This window comes from Natrix helvetica (assembly GCF_964273705.1).
Source record: "Natrix helvetica genome assembly, chromosome: 1".
NCBI lineage: Eukaryota > Metazoa > Chordata > Lepidosauria > Squamata > Natricidae > Natrix > Natrix helvetica.
The window spans coordinates 221,115,949-221,133,585 of record NC_138548.1 but is presented as its reverse complement, the minus strand read 5'-3'; the positions used below and the strand labels follow the sequence as shown (position 1 = coordinate 221,133,585).

The 17,637-nt window shown below is 43.3% G+C and overlaps 1 protein-coding gene across 1 annotated transcript; it reads left to right on the top strand.

The window, feature by feature from the left end:
* Nucleotides 1-1,704: 1,704 nt before the first annotated feature.
* Nucleotides 1,705-16,375, top strand: LOC309384744 (aquaporin-4-like). Its single transcript, XM_081938488.1, has 6 exons — nucleotides 1,705-1,775; nucleotides 1,915-2,046; nucleotides 4,478-4,834; nucleotides 6,845-7,012; nucleotides 13,830-13,910; nucleotides 14,612-16,375. Exons 2-6 carry the CDS (start codon nucleotides 2,032-2,034, stop codon nucleotides 14,819-14,821), a joined length of 831 nt encoding a protein of 276 aa, XP_081794614.1. The 5' UTR covers nucleotides 1,705-1,775; nucleotides 1,915-2,031; the 3' UTR covers nucleotides 14,822-16,375.
* Nucleotides 16,376-17,637: the final 1,262 nt, after the last annotated feature.

The following is a 17,637-nucleotide window of genomic DNA, read 5'->3' as shown; positions in this document are numbered from 1 at the left end:
GGAATAAGAGGGGAGGTATGAATGAGAAGGTATGAGACCTGCCATTCATGTGACAACCATCAACAAAAGGAGACCTTAAAACTCAACTAACTTCGCACTAGACCACTGTTCTCCAACATTTCTGGACGGGTGGGGGGAGAGACGGCATGGTTCTGGGTGAGTGGCCAGCAAGTGCGCGCACAGCTCCATTTGTGCGATTGGCATGCATGCGTGCCTACTGCTCACGCAACCGGCTGTTTCCTTGGCCCACTTGCAAACACCTCGCAGCCGACTAGTAGGCCGCAGCCCACAGACGAGACCCCTGCACTAGACCATTGAAGAACAGCTATCCACTTTTAAAAGAAATCAGTACAATATCTTACTATTATTATTAGTCCAATTTCTGAGAAACTGATGAATGCTTTGATTCTAGCATGGGATTAACATACCATGTCATTTATCTGTACCTAGGCCCTATATGACAATCATGTTTGCTCTGACCCACTAGACAGAGGTGCTCAGTTAATGGGATTAAATCCATACTCAGGATACTGAACTACACACCTAGTGGGATCAATCAATAGTCAGATCAATTCCCAAGGCGGGCCTGTTAAAGGACAGGTCAGAAAAACAGAACTACAGAACACTATTGATTGTCACCCACAGGTTACACGTAAGCCTCTTCCTCTTCCTTCATCCCCATAGCAATATTGATAGATTACACCAGAAATGGAGACAGCGGTTTACATCAAGTCAACGACACTGTCAGAGAAGAAAAGCTTGCATTGGCTGATTACATAAAAGGCAGCCCAGAACAAGCATTGATGCAAGTTAACATTTGGAACTTCTTGAATGCGCAAGAACCAAAACATGAATATTCAAATTATGTAATAAAAATGAGAACAAAATGCTGCCAAGGAAAAGCATTACGTGGTCAATTTCTGCAAAAGATCAGGAGGAAAGTGGATACTATATGAATGCATATGGAAGGTTCTGGAGTATTTCAAGGCAGGATATTGCAATTGTAGCAGTGATGGGTTGCCAATTTTTTTACTACCGATTTGGGCGCGTTCCCGTGTGTGCATGCACAGAAGTGTTTGGGTGGCTGGGTGGAGCCTCCCGCCGCCACTACTACCAGTTCGCCCGATCCAGGGCGAACCGGGAGCAACCCACCTCTGAATTCTAGGTGTGTCAGCTGAGACTGCTTCATTATTCCCAGTTTGACTTTCTTTTTTTGCAATCTCTGGGGATGAAAATAGGCTATATTTAAACTTGAATGCAAACAAACAAACAAACAAACAAGCAAGCAAACAAACAAACCAAAATACATTTGCTCAGTTCCTACTGTGCATTTTTGGTTAGACATGCTTCTTATGCTAACACTGCTGGAAACCCTGCAGCATATTTAATTGATTAATGTAGGATTTTTCCTCTTTTAAATAAAGTGAAAACACTCATTTTCCATGTAAATTCATTGAAATATGATTGCAGCCTCCTTTGATCATACAAAAATAAACCCCATGCTGGAAGACTGGTAACTCTGACAACCCCCTTCAGATGACTTCCTGATGAAGTTCAAAGAGCCCGTTGCCTTGACACTTTTACTATTGAGATGTGCCAGAAACTCATTACTCACACATACAGGCAGCTTGCTTTTTGTTTGTTTGTTTGTTTACTTTATTATTTCTAACATTTTTGTCCCAAGTGATTTCTCTCTTTTACTCCAGAAGCTGGAAGGGGAAGAGATGAGGCTAATTGTAGGTTATTGATTGGTGGAGCTGCATCAAGAGCATAGAGTAAGTTGATGATACCTATCAAAGAGAAACAGGTTATTGGAATGTCTTGGGTATCTCAGAAACTCCAGTATTAAGTCCTTCTGATCACCGGATTGCTGCTTGAGAACTTTCTTTTTTTCTTTCCTGCTTCACCTTTTAGAGGTTAGCTGATAACAAGGAAGGACGAGAACGCAGGTAATGTGGGAAGAGGACAGTGTTTGGTCAACCATTAGAATGCACTTTCTTTCGCTCAGATCAGACTTGGAAGGAGGACACCATGGGCATCAGGGAGGTAAGGAGATCCCTCTTTAAATGTTGAGATACTGTAATGACGAAGACTCCGTCAAGTTTACCTTGATTCCTGGTAACCACATAGACAGATTGAATATTTCTCAGCAAACAAATTGGACAAATCTCATTTTATCTTTTGGCCCACCTGGCTTTTTTCTATAAAAATGTATTTGTTCATAAATCTACTCACTATTTTTCTGAATTCTTTCTAGTGACAGTCCTTTTCATCCTAGCAGGTTCTATCCTTCTTCCTGTATTTTTTCTCCCTGCCTTCAAGCACAATCTTTCCCATTATTTAGAATTTAAATTCAATTAAGCTGAATTTTAAAAAGTTGACACACATTTTAAAAATGGATGGCTTAGTTTTATTAATCGGAATATTTCTACACTAACTAGCTATTTCAAATTTTCATTTTGTTTTGTTCTTTTTTAATGTGCTGAGCCAATTACAAAGGTATTAAAAGAAGTAACAGCAAATATGTTTTCCAAGAACAAGTATGGAATTTATTCTCTAGGGTGGTGGATTTTTTTTTAGAAAACAATATATATACAAACACGTCCGTACAATTAGGTGGACAATAAGTTAATTATACAATCTAATTCTTCCCGCCTTCTTTCTATAACACTGGTTTGACATACACCGGATTATATTATAGATTAGCTATAGAATCTGGGCTATGATTGGCAAACCAATGGACTGGAAGATTCTTCTCCTGATATTTCTAGAATTGAGACTTAGTTGAACTGAAAATGGAATCTGTCTTCATTGTTCAAAAAAAGAACTTTGATTTATTGCCCTCCAGATATTTTAGACTACATTACTTTTTATTATTTTATTTATTGATATCCCACCTTTATTACTTTTACAAACAACTGAAGGCAGCAAACATACCCAAACCAACTGCCTCCTTCTATTTTCTCCACGAAAATCCTATGAGATGAGTTGGGCTGAGACCAGCCATTGATGACTATTTGTCATATTGCTCAAGATTGATGGGAGCTGTACCTCAAAAGATTAGGTGGGATTGCTTCAAGAGAAAAGCCTGGAGTTGTGCCAACTATGTCAGAGAGGCCCACTCTGTAGATCTGGTTGGAGTATAAAAAATACTTCCCTGGTCTGTTAAAAATTCTGCTACCAGAAGGGAGCAACAACTCAAGGAAGATAGCAAGAGATGAGGCTATATATATTAGAAATTGCATGAAGCACAATCCTGGATTATTTTGAAAGTGTAGCACCAAGGCTAGGGTTTAGGACCACAACTAGTAAAATTACATCTGAAACAGAAACAGGACAGGTTCCTGAGCACTGCCCTAGGCCAATTGCCATTGATTTACCACAGATTTTTCCAACCTAGTGCCTCAGTTCCCCCACGAGCTTAGTTATTGACCCTGCTGTTTGGAATTTTGGGGAGTAGTAATTCCAACATATTTGGAAGAGACCACGTTGGAGAAGAGACTAATTCTGGAGGTCCTACTCTTTTGGTGTTGCATCTGGCCATTTTAAAGATTTTGCAGCTTTCTGTAATACAATTGGCTTCTTCAAAAGGATGATCATTGGATGGTGGCCACTAAGCTGGGGAAATATTTGTTTTTAGAGGGTTTACTTATTTTGATACACAAAATTAGAACAGCAAAGAGGTGTTCTGATTCTCCATCAGGGTTTCTGTAGCGAATGCTTCCTTTGAAAGATTGGATTGGTGACAATTGAGAGCAGGTGCCATTGATAGATAATATAACATTCCTCTGTTAATGTTAGATATGATGCTTGATGCTTAAGCAGTGGATTGGACTAGAAGATTTCCAAGGTCTCTTCTAATAATCATTGGATTGTTATCCATTTATTTATCTATCTATCTATTTATTTTATTTTATTTATCAGTCTGCCCACTCCCTGACAACCTGTACAGTTTACAACTATAAAACCAATATATATATATAAAAATACAACCAGCCAGAAGAGCATGATACCAAAACAAAACAAAAACAATCTATATCAATGAAACAGAAGAACGCAAAAAGAAGGTCCATAATCATCCTATCATCAAAGTCTGGGATAATAACCAGGTCCTTAGAGATTTGCCATATGATGTAAGGGTGAGAGCCTCGTGAATCTCTGAAGAGAGCTCATTCCAGAGGGTAGGAATTATGTAGAATAGACGCATCTCTTGAGGTCCTGTCAGGATGTCTTTCTTTAGTGGACAGGATCCAGAGGGCACCTACCTTGCTGGACCAAATCTTCATATGAGACAGAAATCACAATCTTTTCTTTAAAAATCTCTGAATCTGTTTGACCACAGGTATTCTGATTGGTAGCAATGTATCTCACTGTATTTCTGGCTGAATTGGGTTGTTTTAGTGGAATATCTCAACAACATATCAAATCTTTTTTGTCAAGTTGTGTCTTAACTTTCTCCTTGTTCCTTCCTCTCCAGGAACTGCAGAGCCGTCAGTTCTGGTGTAGCCTATTGGCAGAAGCCACAGGCACCCTTATCTTTGTCTGGATAGTGCTGGGTGCCTCATCCCCCGCTGGTCCTAAAGATGTGCTGCCTTCTTCCCTCCAACCAGCTCTTGCTGCAGGACTGGTAGCTATCAGTTTGGCACACTGCTTTGGTAAGATCAGTGGTGCCCAAGTCAACCCCGCACTCACTATGGCCTTCCTGTGCACTCGTAAACTGGATGCTCTGCATGCCTCAACCTATATTCTAGCCCAGTGTCTGGGTGCCATCGTAGCATCAGGCTTTTTTTATCTCATGTTACCCAGCTCAGCCATTGGGCAATTGGTTACAAAGGTAAGCTAGTTACTTCTCTTTCTTTCTCTTCCCAATGATCTCCCTTACTGTAAGACAGTGGTCCCAGTGATCCGGGGTGGGGGGTGGAGGCTGTTTTCGTCTTCCCCAGGCTCCTAGAAAGCCTCTGGAGCCTGGGAAGGCTGAAAAAGGGGTCCATTGCAGGCCAAAAGTGGGGGGGAGGGCGGGAGTTTGCACACATAGCATTATGGGTGTGGGCATGCCCGCGCATGACCCCACTGTGCTCTCCCTGCTTTTGGCACTTGATGGGAAAAAGGTTACCATCGCTGAAAAAGGTTACCATTCCTGCGCGAGCTGCACTGGCTTCCTGTGGTCTATCGGGTGCATTTCAAGGTTTTGATAATAATCTTTAAAGCGCTCCATGGCTCAGGACCTAGTTACTTGCGGGATCGTATTCTGCCCCATAGATCCCTGCGACCAATCCGCTCGCACAGAGAGGGCCTCCTCCAGGTGCCGTCCACAAGACAGTGTCGGGGGGCGGCGCCTAGGAGTAGAGCCTTCTCTGTGGCGGGCCCAGCCCTGTGGAATGACCTCCCTCCGGATATTAGGAATACCTCTGACCTCCGCTCCTTTCGTATTAAGCTTAAGACCCACCTATTCCAAGTAGCTGGCCTGGCTCAACTTTGATCTAACCATATCGCTCCTGACGGGCTTTTACTGGGTATTTTAATTATATTTAATTATCTAGGGGTTTTTAAATACTGTATTTTAATTGTTTTATTTATCAGCCGACCTCCTCCTTGTTTATGTCTCGGTATATGTCTCTGTTATATGTTTGTTTTGTCCATATTTATTTCATATGTTTCACTGTACGCCGCCCCGAGTCCTTCGGGAGAGGGTGCGGCTAAGAAATAAATATTTATTTATTTATTATTATTTATTTGAAGCAGAGATGAGCACCGCCCCTTATAATCAGCAATAACTAGCACAGTAAAATCCGCAGGGACTCCTTTACCTTTTTACCTTTCAATGGCTCCAGTTTAGCCTGCTGGGCAAAAGCCTGACAGAAATACAATCTACTACAATTATCTATATGGATTTCTCCCTTTGCCTTTCCCTCTACTCACATTTGCATGCTTTCGAATTGTTGTCGGGAGCTGGACTGAAGATGGGTGCTCACCCTGCCACGTGGCACTCAGGTACATCCTATGCACCTATCTTGAAACTTGGCTGCCAGCTTTTGCAGCTGACAAGCCCAGGTGAGCCACTGAACCCCCACTGAAAGACGCCCAGAAAAAAATAATAAAGATACTTATTTCCTATGAATATGCACGATTTATAAAGGTTATGTTTTAGTCTTAATCTAAGATGGGCATTGCGTGTTTTCAAGCATAGCAAAGAATAAATCATTAGCTGTCCTGTTATAACGACCAAATAAGGAGCAAACATATTTGTATGAGTTTAATTACATTTTCCCCATATTGTTTTTGATTGTCATTTAGAGCCTTCACATCAAACATTAACTGTGCCCGCCTATTCATTTTATATCTCATCAGTTAATATCGGAATTGTTTTGATTACACCAGTTCTGTTAATATAACAAAAGTTAAAAAAATATTAATCTTTTAATAATAAAAAATAAATAAAAATACAATAAAAATTTTAAATTGTAAGGTCTCTTTAGTCTAACCTGTTTAAAAATATTGCAGATGAACTGTTTTGAAATTTAATTTAATTTTTAATTTTATTAAATTTATAGACCGCCCCCTCTCCCCAAAGGGACTCGTAAACTCTGATTTCTGCCGAATTCATAGATTTCTTAGCAACAGTGTGAAAATAGCTTGCCACTGCTTTCTTCTAGGATGTATACCCCAAGCAGTCTTGCATCCAAGTGGCCTATGCATAGTTTCAACAGTTAACATTTGGACTGCAGAATATATTACGGGGCAGTAAAAACTTACACAGGTTAATATGTCAAGCCCTTGAATGACTTGCAAAAAAAACCCTCCGCCTACACTTTGAACCCTTCCTTCTTTCCCTTCTTCCTTTTAGGTCAGCAGTGAGGGGAATGCTGGACAGGCTCTGGGGATGGAGCTGTTTTCCACTTTCCAACTGGCTCTCACCATCTTTGCTGTAGAAGATCACCGGAGGCATGAACTAGGGGAGCCTGTTGGGATCTTGGCTATTGGTTTCTCTGTGATAGCAGGAGCTCTGGCTGCGGTAAGAGCCCTGGCAAATAAGTGCTCCAAAGTGCACCCAATTTCATGGTACCATAGCTCCAGACCCACCCACCCCCAAAATAGGTTTCCTGTAGCAAATTTTAATTAAGGTGGATTTTAATTAAGGTTAACTAAGTTAGATGCTCGTGTTCGGCTGGTGATCTTTAATCCTGGTCTGCAGCTTCATTTTTGTTCAGTGGAGCTCATCCTCTGTTAGTGGATCCCTTTGTAAAAAGTGCAATTACAGCTTTTATCCACAGGTTTTGTTTTGTTTTGTTTGCTGTCCGTGGACAGTAACAAAACTGGAGTGATTCTTAAAGAGAAAGTCCTGGAAGGCAAAGTAACAAAATGAATTGAACCTCCTTCTGTAGGTATTAGATTGTTGAGTGTTTTTAGTATTCTAAATCTGAATCTGCAGCCTACCCAATGCGGTATCTTGCCACCTTGAAAATGCCTATCACAGAGCTTTTTCTCAGGCTTAATTTAACTTACTTTCATCCACGCAGCTGGAAGGCAGCTTTAATAGGAACCCCTACCAGGAGCACATCTGCCCTTCATGGCTGGTCAAACCAGTTGAGCATGTCTTGCTATATTGTAAATTTTATAGAGATCTAAACAGTAAACCTATTTTGCCCATTAAACTACCCAGGGACATGCAGCCTCCTGCTACTTCTACGGTTGTAAACTTTTGCATAGCAGCTTTGCGCAGCAACAGATAATGAACTGTCAGTGACAAAACCGTAATCCATCTCTCTCAGCAACTGTAGCATATCATTCCCTATTGATTTTTACATTCCTATGTGTTATACTGAATGCTGCTTTATTATCTGGATATTTTAGGAAGCGATCTTAAGTGGCTGGCCTTTAACTGTAATAAAAAAAAATGTTCATCTCCCACTGTGTTAGTCTATGTTAGCCTGGTGAGATAGTCCAGACAAGAAGAGTAACCAGAAGTACTAGCTCTTTCTTTATTGTAAGGTTATATTAACAGAATCTTGCAACACTCAAAGTATTCCCTCTCCTTAAAAAAAAAACCCCGTTACATGATAATTATCCAGTCTTCCTCCTGTCTCCCAAGGTCATTCCCACAGACCATTACAGGCTAGAACCACAAAAATTCCAATTCTCCAGTGCGCTGCTTAGAGAATCCAAAGGAATGGGTTAATTTCGGTCTGGTTGCCTAGAGACTGAATTGAATAAACTTGGCCACGCTTCCCTCTTTCACTCGGTTCGTCAGTTTTTCAATTCAGTCTGCCTTAAGAGACGTATCCACATTTCTCCTGCAACTTTAAGGAGGTTTTCCTTTGGATTTTCTCAGCAGATCATAGGTGTACTGATTTCTTTCCGTTTTTAGGTTCATCTGTAAGGTCTGCGAGTTTAGCGGGCGTGCTGGTTAGTCCGCTCCGCCGTCAAGAACCGCAGCCAGGGTTTTTCCCTCCAGGGGAGGGCGTGCATGCCCAGTCGCTTTAGCCTGATCGCTCAGGCTAGCCTGTTCTAGATTACTGCCTAGTTCCAAGGGCCGTGAGTTCGGTACACCATTCTCGAGCCCCTCTATCTGCGCTTGGAGGCTTGGTGCGCCATCCTCCCCTCGCTATTCCCTTTCGGGCTTGCGGAGCTTCCATTTTGATCGCTGGGTTTCTTGCAGGTTTGCCCTGTATCTCCCCATTATTTCACTTCGGTGTAATTACTGAGAATGGCAGACTGTGCTCCCATTGCAGCATCAGGGGAAGGGATTTACCCTAGAAGTTCACCCTTGAAGGATTCCCCCCCTGGCCAAATTCACATCCAGGGCATTGGTTATTACGGTCACATCCCGCTGTCTACTCTGGCTCCGCCATTGGCAGGCGGACATGTGATCCAAGTGGCGCCTGGTGGCAGCCCCATTCAAAGGAGGGAAGCTTTTTGGGGAAGTTCTAGATCCCATTCTGTAAACCATTTTAAAATATTCTATACTCAATACTTTTAAGTAAAACGATTTAAAAAAATTCTATGCACAATAAATAAAATATTCTTTTAAAAAACATTAAAAGAATAAAAGAAAAAAAAACCCGGGTCACTTACCAGCAGGCAGAATCAGCAGCTCTCCGATGCAATGGATGCAGCAGGGAGCAGGCAGGCAACGAGGCAGCAGCACAGGTAAACTTACCGGACTGGAGGGATAAGGGTTGTCGGTTAGCTAGGCACGCCGCCTGGCAGGCTTAGCCGGCCAGGCGAGGCTGGAGAGGGGGGCGGGGGGCTTTTGGTTGCACTGCGTACACCAGCTCGTGGCTTTCATGAGGGAAAGCCACGAAAGCTAGCCTGCCGCCGCCACCGTCCACCCATTTATGTCTACATGGCGTACGCCAGCTCGCGGCTTTTGAGAGGAAAGGCCTGAAAGCTAGCGAAAGCCATGAAAGCTAGCCTGCTGCTGCCACCACCGCTGCCCACCCGCTTTCGGCATCATGGCGTACGCCAGCTTGCGGCTTTCGCGAGGGAAGGCCTAAAAGCCTTATCTAGCGAAAACCATAAAAGCTAGCCTGCTGCCGCCGCTGCTACCCACCCGCTTTCGGCCACGCGGCGTATGCCAGCTTGCGGCTTTTGTGAGGCAAGGCCTGGAAGTCCTTCCCTCGTGAAAGCCGTGAGCTGGCGTAAGCTAGCCTTCCGCCGCCCCTCCTCACGCTTGGTTGCTTATCTGAGGTAGCCTCACCGCCATCACCCACCTGCTTTCGGCCACACAGCGTACGCCAGCTCACGGCTTTCGTGAGGGAAGGCCTGAAGGCCTTCAGGCCTTCCCTCGCGAAAGCTAGCCTGCCGCCACCCACCCACTTTTGGCCATGTGGCGTACGTGGGACAAGGGTTGTCGGTTAAAGAGGCTAGAGAGAGGGGGTGGGAGGCTTTTGGCTGCATGGCGTACACCAGCTCGCGGCTTTCGTGAGGGAAAGCCTTCAGGCCTTCCCTCACAAAAGCTAGCCTCCGCCGCTGCCCACCCGTTTATGGCCGCGTGGCGTACGCCAGCTTGCGACTTTCACGAGGGTAAAAAAACCTCGCGAGTTGAACTAATGGTTTTTTTTTTACAAGGGGATTCAATGGGCGAAAGGGCGAGGAACGCGATGAAGCTGGAAAGGTAAGAGGCGTGCCTCGCGGCCCGACATCGCCCACCTCACCCCAATGGTAAAGGCAGCCTGCCTGGTTCCCTTCCCCGCGGTCCCTTTAGTGAGGGGTGGAGTGTGTGTGTGGGAGAAGCGAGACGCGTATCCTAGCGCTACCAGAGACTGACAGCTCCATCGCGTTCTTCGCCCTTTCGCTCATTGAATCCCCTTGTAAAAAAAATCCCGCGAGTTGAATTCATGAGGTTTTTTTTACAAGGGGATTCAATGGGCGAAAGGGCGAGGAACGCGACGGAGCTGGAAAGGTAGGAGGCGCGCCTCGCTTCTCCCCCCCCACCTGTCACCCCTCGTTAAAGGGACGGTGGGGAAGGGAACCAGGCAGGCTATCTTTACCATTGGGGCAAAGTGGGCGGTATTGGGCCGCGAGGCGCGCCTCTTATCTTTCCAGCTTCGTTGCATTCCTCGCCATTGTATTCAGGGAAGCCCCTGGTAAAAAAAAAAAACCTTCTCACGATTTCAAGATGTTTGATTGAACTCATGAATATTTTTTTTCACTAGCCGCTTCCCTGAGCACAATGGCGAGGAACGCGAGGAAGGGAACCAGGCAGGCTGCCTTTGCCATTGGGGTGGGCGGTGTTTTTTTGCACGAGAAGGAACAGGCTGGAGGGGGTGATCACATTGCTGGTCTGCCGCTGTTTTTGCGGCGAGCCCTCTTTTTGCCCCGGAAGCTGTACTGGTAGGTGGTACAGTGTTAATGGCGGGGACCGGTTGCACATGCGCTTAAATATTTGGGGGGAGGGCTTATTTTCAGGGGAGGGCTTATTATGGCGCATGCTCTGAAAAGCCCGATTGGGCTTATTAGCAGGGCATGTCTTATTTTCGGGGAAACACGGTAGCTGCACTCCCCTGCTAGAACTTTCAAACAAGCTCAAGGAAGGAGAAAGCCCAGTCCAAGGACTGGGGCAAGACAAGAGGCAGCACAGCCCAGAGCTGGATAGGAGACAGAAGAAGAGAGTTCCTAAATCTCCCTGGGTATCTCCATCAGAGTGATAGTAGTAAAGGTTACTGTGACAAGATTCTGTATATTGTGTGTAAGCAAATAAAGAACTGAACTGTGGCTGGATTGCTCTATAGCATTCTTGGACAGAGCCTAAAACCAATACCTTAAAAATGCTCAAAATTTCAACAGATTGAATATCACAAATTGGGGGGAAATGCATACAATACAGATAAAATTTGAGGGTCTTATATCTCTCTGTGTATACATATTACATACAATTGTGTGGTGTTTTGGAACCCTGTACGCCACACCTGATCCTGAGGTGAAGTTTCCAAGTATAGTTGGCATAAGCAAAGAAATGTATTTCCCCAGGGCAAAACCTAAACTTGTTTAAATGTAATTACAGGTTAATTGAAAAATGCCATTAATACGATTACTACCTATGTATTTAATAAATTCCTTCCTCCTATTAAAAATTACAGTGCGTAATACAGTCAGTCCTAAAAGATCAAGAAATACTGTAGCTCTCCCCTTGGCCTCATTTTAGTCTTGGTTCTTCCCTCTCTCTGGCAAGGTTATCCTCTTTACTGAACTGTTTGTTGATCCTTTCTGGAATATTGATTTTGTTGCTATTGTTATTTTATTCCACCTTTCTTGCATATAACAAGGCAGAGAACATGCCACATATTCTTACCTCCTATTTCCTCCAGAACAACTCTGTGAGATGGCTTAGCCCAGCGGTTCTCAACCTGTGGGATGCGATCCCTTTTGGGGTCGAACGACCATTTCACAGGGGTCGCTGAGACCAGCGCAACTCTAAAGTTTAGACTCCACCTCGCGTTCCTTGAAATCCCCGCAGGTGGGCTCCGGAATGGCCGCGCAGAGCGTCGCCGCGGCTCCACGCTGTAAAAAACAGGTGCGCACGCACACCCCGTACAATTAGCCTCGGAGACTTCGTAATGGAGGGAAAGTGTTCCTGCGAGGGAGGAAGGGGCTTAGGTCCTGCTCCGGGCTGTAATTGTACGGGGCGTGCATGCGGCTTTGTTTTCCATGCTGCTGTCAGGTACTTTTAACTATATCTAAATCCACAACCAGACCTGTCATCAAGAGCCAAGCCCAAATTGGCCCTATTCACACAATGAAAACCTGCTTGCTAAAAGTACCATAAACCATGCACAAAGGAAAAGAGCAAAAAAAAAATGCAATGCAAGATACCAATTTAAAAAACGATGCAAGTGGAATTATTATTAGAAATAAAATGTAACAGAGAAAATGATATATATGAAAATATAAAGTTGGGTTTCCTGAAATGCCACCCTGAGAACCCATCAGAGAAAGTAAATAAGCAAGGGCAACAACGGAAAGGAGGAAAGATGAGAAGGGAAAGGAAGAAAGGATAAAGCAGAGGGAGTAAAGGAGGGGAAATCAAGAGTAGGAGAGAGGGTAAGAGGGAGGAGAAGAGAGGAGGAGGGGAGGAAAGAGGGGAAGAAGAAGGGAGGAAGGAGGAGGGAAAGGAAGAAAGGGTAAAGCAGAGGAAGCAAAGGAGGGGAAGTAAGAGTAGGAGAGAGGGTAAGAAGGAGGAGAAGAGGAGGAGGGGAGGAAAGAGAGGGGAAGAAGAAGGGAGGAAGGAGAAGAGGAAAGAAGAAGGCAGAGAAGGGAGGTAGGGAAGATAGAAGGAGCAAGGTTGCTGCAAAATAAAATGGGGTGGCAAGAAAGTGACCCAAACTTTATTCGATATATTTGTAAGAAAATAACGATAAATGATTAATGATAATGATATAATTAATGGTAATCATAAGAGTGTATATTTGTGAATGAAATTAAAAGAGAAAATAAAAAACTTTTTAAAAAATTAAAAATAAACAATGCACAACGTTTGCCCAATAAATTAAGGTTAAACTTACCACCACCACCAAGGTTAAGAGCACTCCTGCAAACAACCCCAAACCAGGTTGAAGATCCATCCAGGCAGGGTAAGCAAGTTTGTGAATGCAGCTGCAGGCAACTTAGTTAAGGAGGCTGTGGGAATAAAGCCACTGTGTGTCTCTGTGTATGTGTATGTACGATTGTACAACAGCCGAGGTTGTCCAGCCTCCAGGATGTGATTCTTTTCAGACCCAAAATTTAGGAGAAGGCAAGATGTTGGCTGCCTCTATAAAAAAGATGTGGAGACTCTAGTCTAGAAACAGTGCAAAGAAGAGCAACCAAGAGGATTAGGGGACTGGAAGCTCAAACATATGAAGAACAGTTGCAGGAACTGGGTATGTCTGGTTGAATGAAAAGAAGGACTTAAGGGTGATATGATAGCAGTCTTCCAATATCAATAGCTACATTACGGTTCATAACAGTAGCAAAAGTACAGTTATAGAGTAGCAACAAAAAAATTTTTATGGTTGGGGGTCACCACATGAGGAACTGTATTAAAGGGTTGCGACATTAGGAAGGTTGAGAACCACTGGGTTAGCCTGAGAGTGAATGGCCTGAAGTCACACAGCTGGTCTTCATGTCAAAGGTGGAATTAGAACTCATAGTCTCCTCTTTCCTAGGCTATCACCTTCACCACTATCCCAAATTGGTTCCGGTCAAGAATAGTTCTGAAGCTCAGCCAATGCTCCAGCAACAGCTAGAAAGACGACCTTTTTAAAAAAAAAACAGGAAAAACTTCATAGAATAATCCTCCAAGAGAGGAACTGAAGCCCCATTGCAGCTTGTATCAAACTTATATTTCCTAGGGTACCTTCTCTGGAGGCAGTATGAATCCAGCCCGATCTTTGGGTCCAGCTGTCATCACAGGATTCTGGGAACATCATTGGGTAAGTGGTCACTGCAATGGAGAGGAATGGCTTATTCCTAAGGAGAAGAATAGCCTGAGATTTTCCATCTCTTGGGTGCCCTGGAGGGAGTGGGGTCAACCCGCCCCGAGTCCTGTTTAGGAAAGGGTGCGGTCTATAAATTAAAGTTTATTATTATTATTATTATTATTAACTTTAGTAGTTGTCTATGGATTGCCTACCCAAGAGAAACTCTTTTTTCTTGTCAGATAACTTTCTGGAAGTTCCGATTTAGGACGACCTTGAATGGATGATTATATGCAGCGTTTAAATCTATAATTTGGAACTTTTAAAGTATTTTTTCTGTCGCTAAATTTAATTTTCAAGGTATTAATATAAGGCTACCCAGAAGTTGCTGGAGAATAAAGACACATATTTCCATTGTTTAAAATAGTATTTAGGTTTACCTTACACTCCCATCTTTACTGGTTCCAGCCAGTGTTAGGTATTTTCCCCCTCCAATATGGGTGTCCCTGCTTTTCTCTCTCTCTCTCTCTCTCTGCTAGTCTTCCCTTATGCTTACCACTGTGTTGCTTGAGCCTTGCTAGGATTCTTTACGACCACGTTCTTGCCAATCTGTTGGCTCTTATGTGATCTTCTCCCACCCTTCCAAGGGCTGATATATATAGTGCTTCAGAAACCACATCATGGCTCTCACGCAATCTCTCATTCCCACTTTCCAGGTGTATTGGCTCGGCCCTATTCTGGGTGCTGTTCTGGCTGGAGTATCCTATGAATTCTTCTTTGCTGACAGCGCTTCACGGGAAAAGCTTGTTGCCTGCCTCACCTGTCACGACATTGAGATTGTGGAGGCAGCCAGCATGTCTCGGTCTTCACTTTCTGCTGCTCCTCAGGCTAAATCACCTGACAAGGAAGAACATGGCACTGAGTAGAAAGCTACAGCAATTCCCCATCTCTTTGTCTTCTTGTAAAGCCTCTGTTCAGCTTCCAGCTTCCTTCCACCTTATGCAGCTTCATATATATTTATATCTGTATTGGCATTAAGTGTTTTGAAGTTGGTGCTCTTAAAGCACAGCACTGCCATCCTGACCATACCAGATTTCTGATTCATTAGCTTCATTATAGTTGGAGACCCCTCCTTTGCCACCATCAGTCTCCAATCACCTGGCTGATTTTAGATACACTTAATTTAAAACACACGTAAATGGAAAGTTCATGTAAATCCCACAAAGATCTCAGAAGTATTCTTAGAGACTAAAAATGGTTGCTGCTTAAGAGCCCAGTGCTTCGTTTGGAAGTACATTTGCCTGCAAGAAAAAGGGATACAAGTAGGTTTAGGTTTAGGTTTATTTGGATTTATATGCCGCCCTTCTCCAAAAGGACTCAGGGCGGCGTACAACATTAGAAACAGACATCACAAAAGTTTTAAAAAAAGATTAAACCCATTTCCAAAAAGACCAAACCGATTTTTTTTAAAAAAGAAACAATACATTTAAAATAAATTAAAATTAAGTAAGGTGTGGTAGAAGCGCCTACCGGTTTGGGGAGGCCTAATAAATGTTCCACTGAGTATTTTGTCCTTGATCAATCCTGTGATGGCAGAGGTTTTATGGGGGTGCTCACGATATGCCCTAGAAATGGGTAGACCTATGGGGCATTGCCTTCCCCCCCGAAAAAAAATTGCTGATCCCATGATTTAGTGAGATAGATCTACAGAAGATCTAAGAAAAAAAAAGATTGTTCCAGTTTCTGTTCTGAGGACAGATATAATAATCTGAGAGAAAGGACTGGAAATGAGGCCTCCTGCTTTCTGTTCCAAACTCTGCTTTTTTTTATTTTATGGCATGACCTTGGACAAAAGCTCTTCTCCAAATCTGTGTCTCATCTGTATTATACTACCGTCTGGTACTATAGGGTGGACTGGTGTATCTATGGGCAATTAAAAGTAGATTGTCAAGACCCAAAGGTGCTTTTTCAGGAGGCAATTGGACTCTGTTTTTCCTTTTGAAGACATTTTGAAGCGAAATGCCTTCAAAAGACAAAACCAGAAAGTCCAGTTGCCACCTGAAAAAGCACCTCTGGGGCAGCCATGACCTGGATGATTGAGAATCTTTGCAGACTTTTTAGATGGTCAAGAATTTCTAATTTCCAATTGCTTGACAACCAGCCACAATATTACTCCTTTGCTCCTAAATTAGATTGCGAATACGCAAGTATTCAGGACCGGTGTCTAGATTCCAAATTCTTCCCTTCAGAATGTTATGTGGACTTTTTTTTCTTCTTCTTCCAAAATTCAACTTAGCGGAACCAGAGTTCCAGTCAAAGCCAGAACAGATTCTGGAAGCCTGAGAACCCTCATGAGCAAACATTTCAGGAAAAGCAGCGTGTTTCTCTTTGCCACATGGATGGAGTTTGACAAGAGGCCTAAGCCAACACACTCACACCCACCCCTAACCTGATGTGCAATAAAATACGAGACTGTGATTGAGCATGCATATGCTGATTCTCCTCTCCTGTGTCCTTCAAACATGCTGGCCCTGGTCAAATGCTGAGCCCAGCATATCCCATTGTCCTTGCTTCTTTCCGACTTGGCAGTTTTTCCTCAACTTGCCCAATCCCAGAGCAGGCGGATAAATCCCCTACAGCAGAAAGAGAATTAGAGCCTGTTGAACAGTTCTGATTAAATAGCTGCTTCAAAATGCTACGGTGACAAATATTCCAGAGAGGCCTCTTTTGAAGCACAGAGGGCCCTGCTGGTTTTATCCTCATCCCTTCCACTGAGCAGTTAACCCATAAGACCCCACCTCCACAGATGTATTTCTACCTTGGGTGTTCTCTCAGTTTAGCTTGATTTGCTTATTCATTCATTTATTTATTTTTATAGCTGGCCTCAATCCCAGTGGATTGTGAGCAGGGTATAACAAGGTCAAGAGGAATAATAAAAAACCAATAATAAACTATTATAATAAACTATCCAAAAACTAAACATTACAGAAGCCCATAGAATTACACTAATGATCTAAGGGTGAATATAACATGGATTAGAATTGTTTTAGCTTGTTTAAGCAGGGTAGGGGTCATCTGGACCTCCAGGAGGAGAATATTCCATAAAAGGGGGGGGCATCCCTCTGGAGGCCTGTCCCCTGGACCGTACTCTGTGTACCTTGGGAGAAGAAAGGACCTGCAAAAGACTCTCTCGATACCTTGTCCGGATGGGCAGAATCAATTCTGCCAAGATATTTCCTGATACATCCTGGTGCTTCCTCTTAAGATTTTTTTAAATTATACAATTACCCTGCCTCATTCAGAAATGTTACAGGGATCCAGACAATATTTTTCTTATCTGTAACTTTTGTGGGTTTAAGATTACCTTTGGCAGGGCTTCCATGTTGGGTTTCTTCTTCTTCTTTTCCATTGAAAAACCATGTAGATAATACCACTCTGGGGTTGAAGAAGAGACATTCAGCCAAGTGACAGAGACTCATGTAGCCTTGCTTTACCTTGCCTTATGGCAGAAGATGGCTTTTTTTTGTTGTTCACAGAGAGATCTGTGATATCATTCAACATAATAGCTGAAGTGCAGGGAGGAGGATGGAGTATAGAATACAAAGAGCTGCTTATCTGTAACATATTTTGTTGGCAGGAATTATTGGTGATATGGTAGGGCGTTGAAATTCAATACAGTAGGTTTGGGAAGGCTGAAATATAGTAGAGCCTTCTCAACAGTTCCTTATGGTTGCTTATTCCA

Excerpts from the sequence above, each read along its gene's own strand:
- LOC309384744 (XM_081938488.1), top strand. Across the intron at positions 7,013-13,829 it reads TAGCAGGAGCTCTGGCTGCG|GGTACCTTCTCTGGAGGCAG; the intron begins GTAAGAGCCCTG and ends TATATTTCCTAG. Across the intron at positions 13,911-14,611 it reads GATTCTGGGAACATCATTGG|GTGTATTGGCTCGGCCCTAT; the intron begins GTAAGTGGTCAC and ends CCCACTTTCCAG.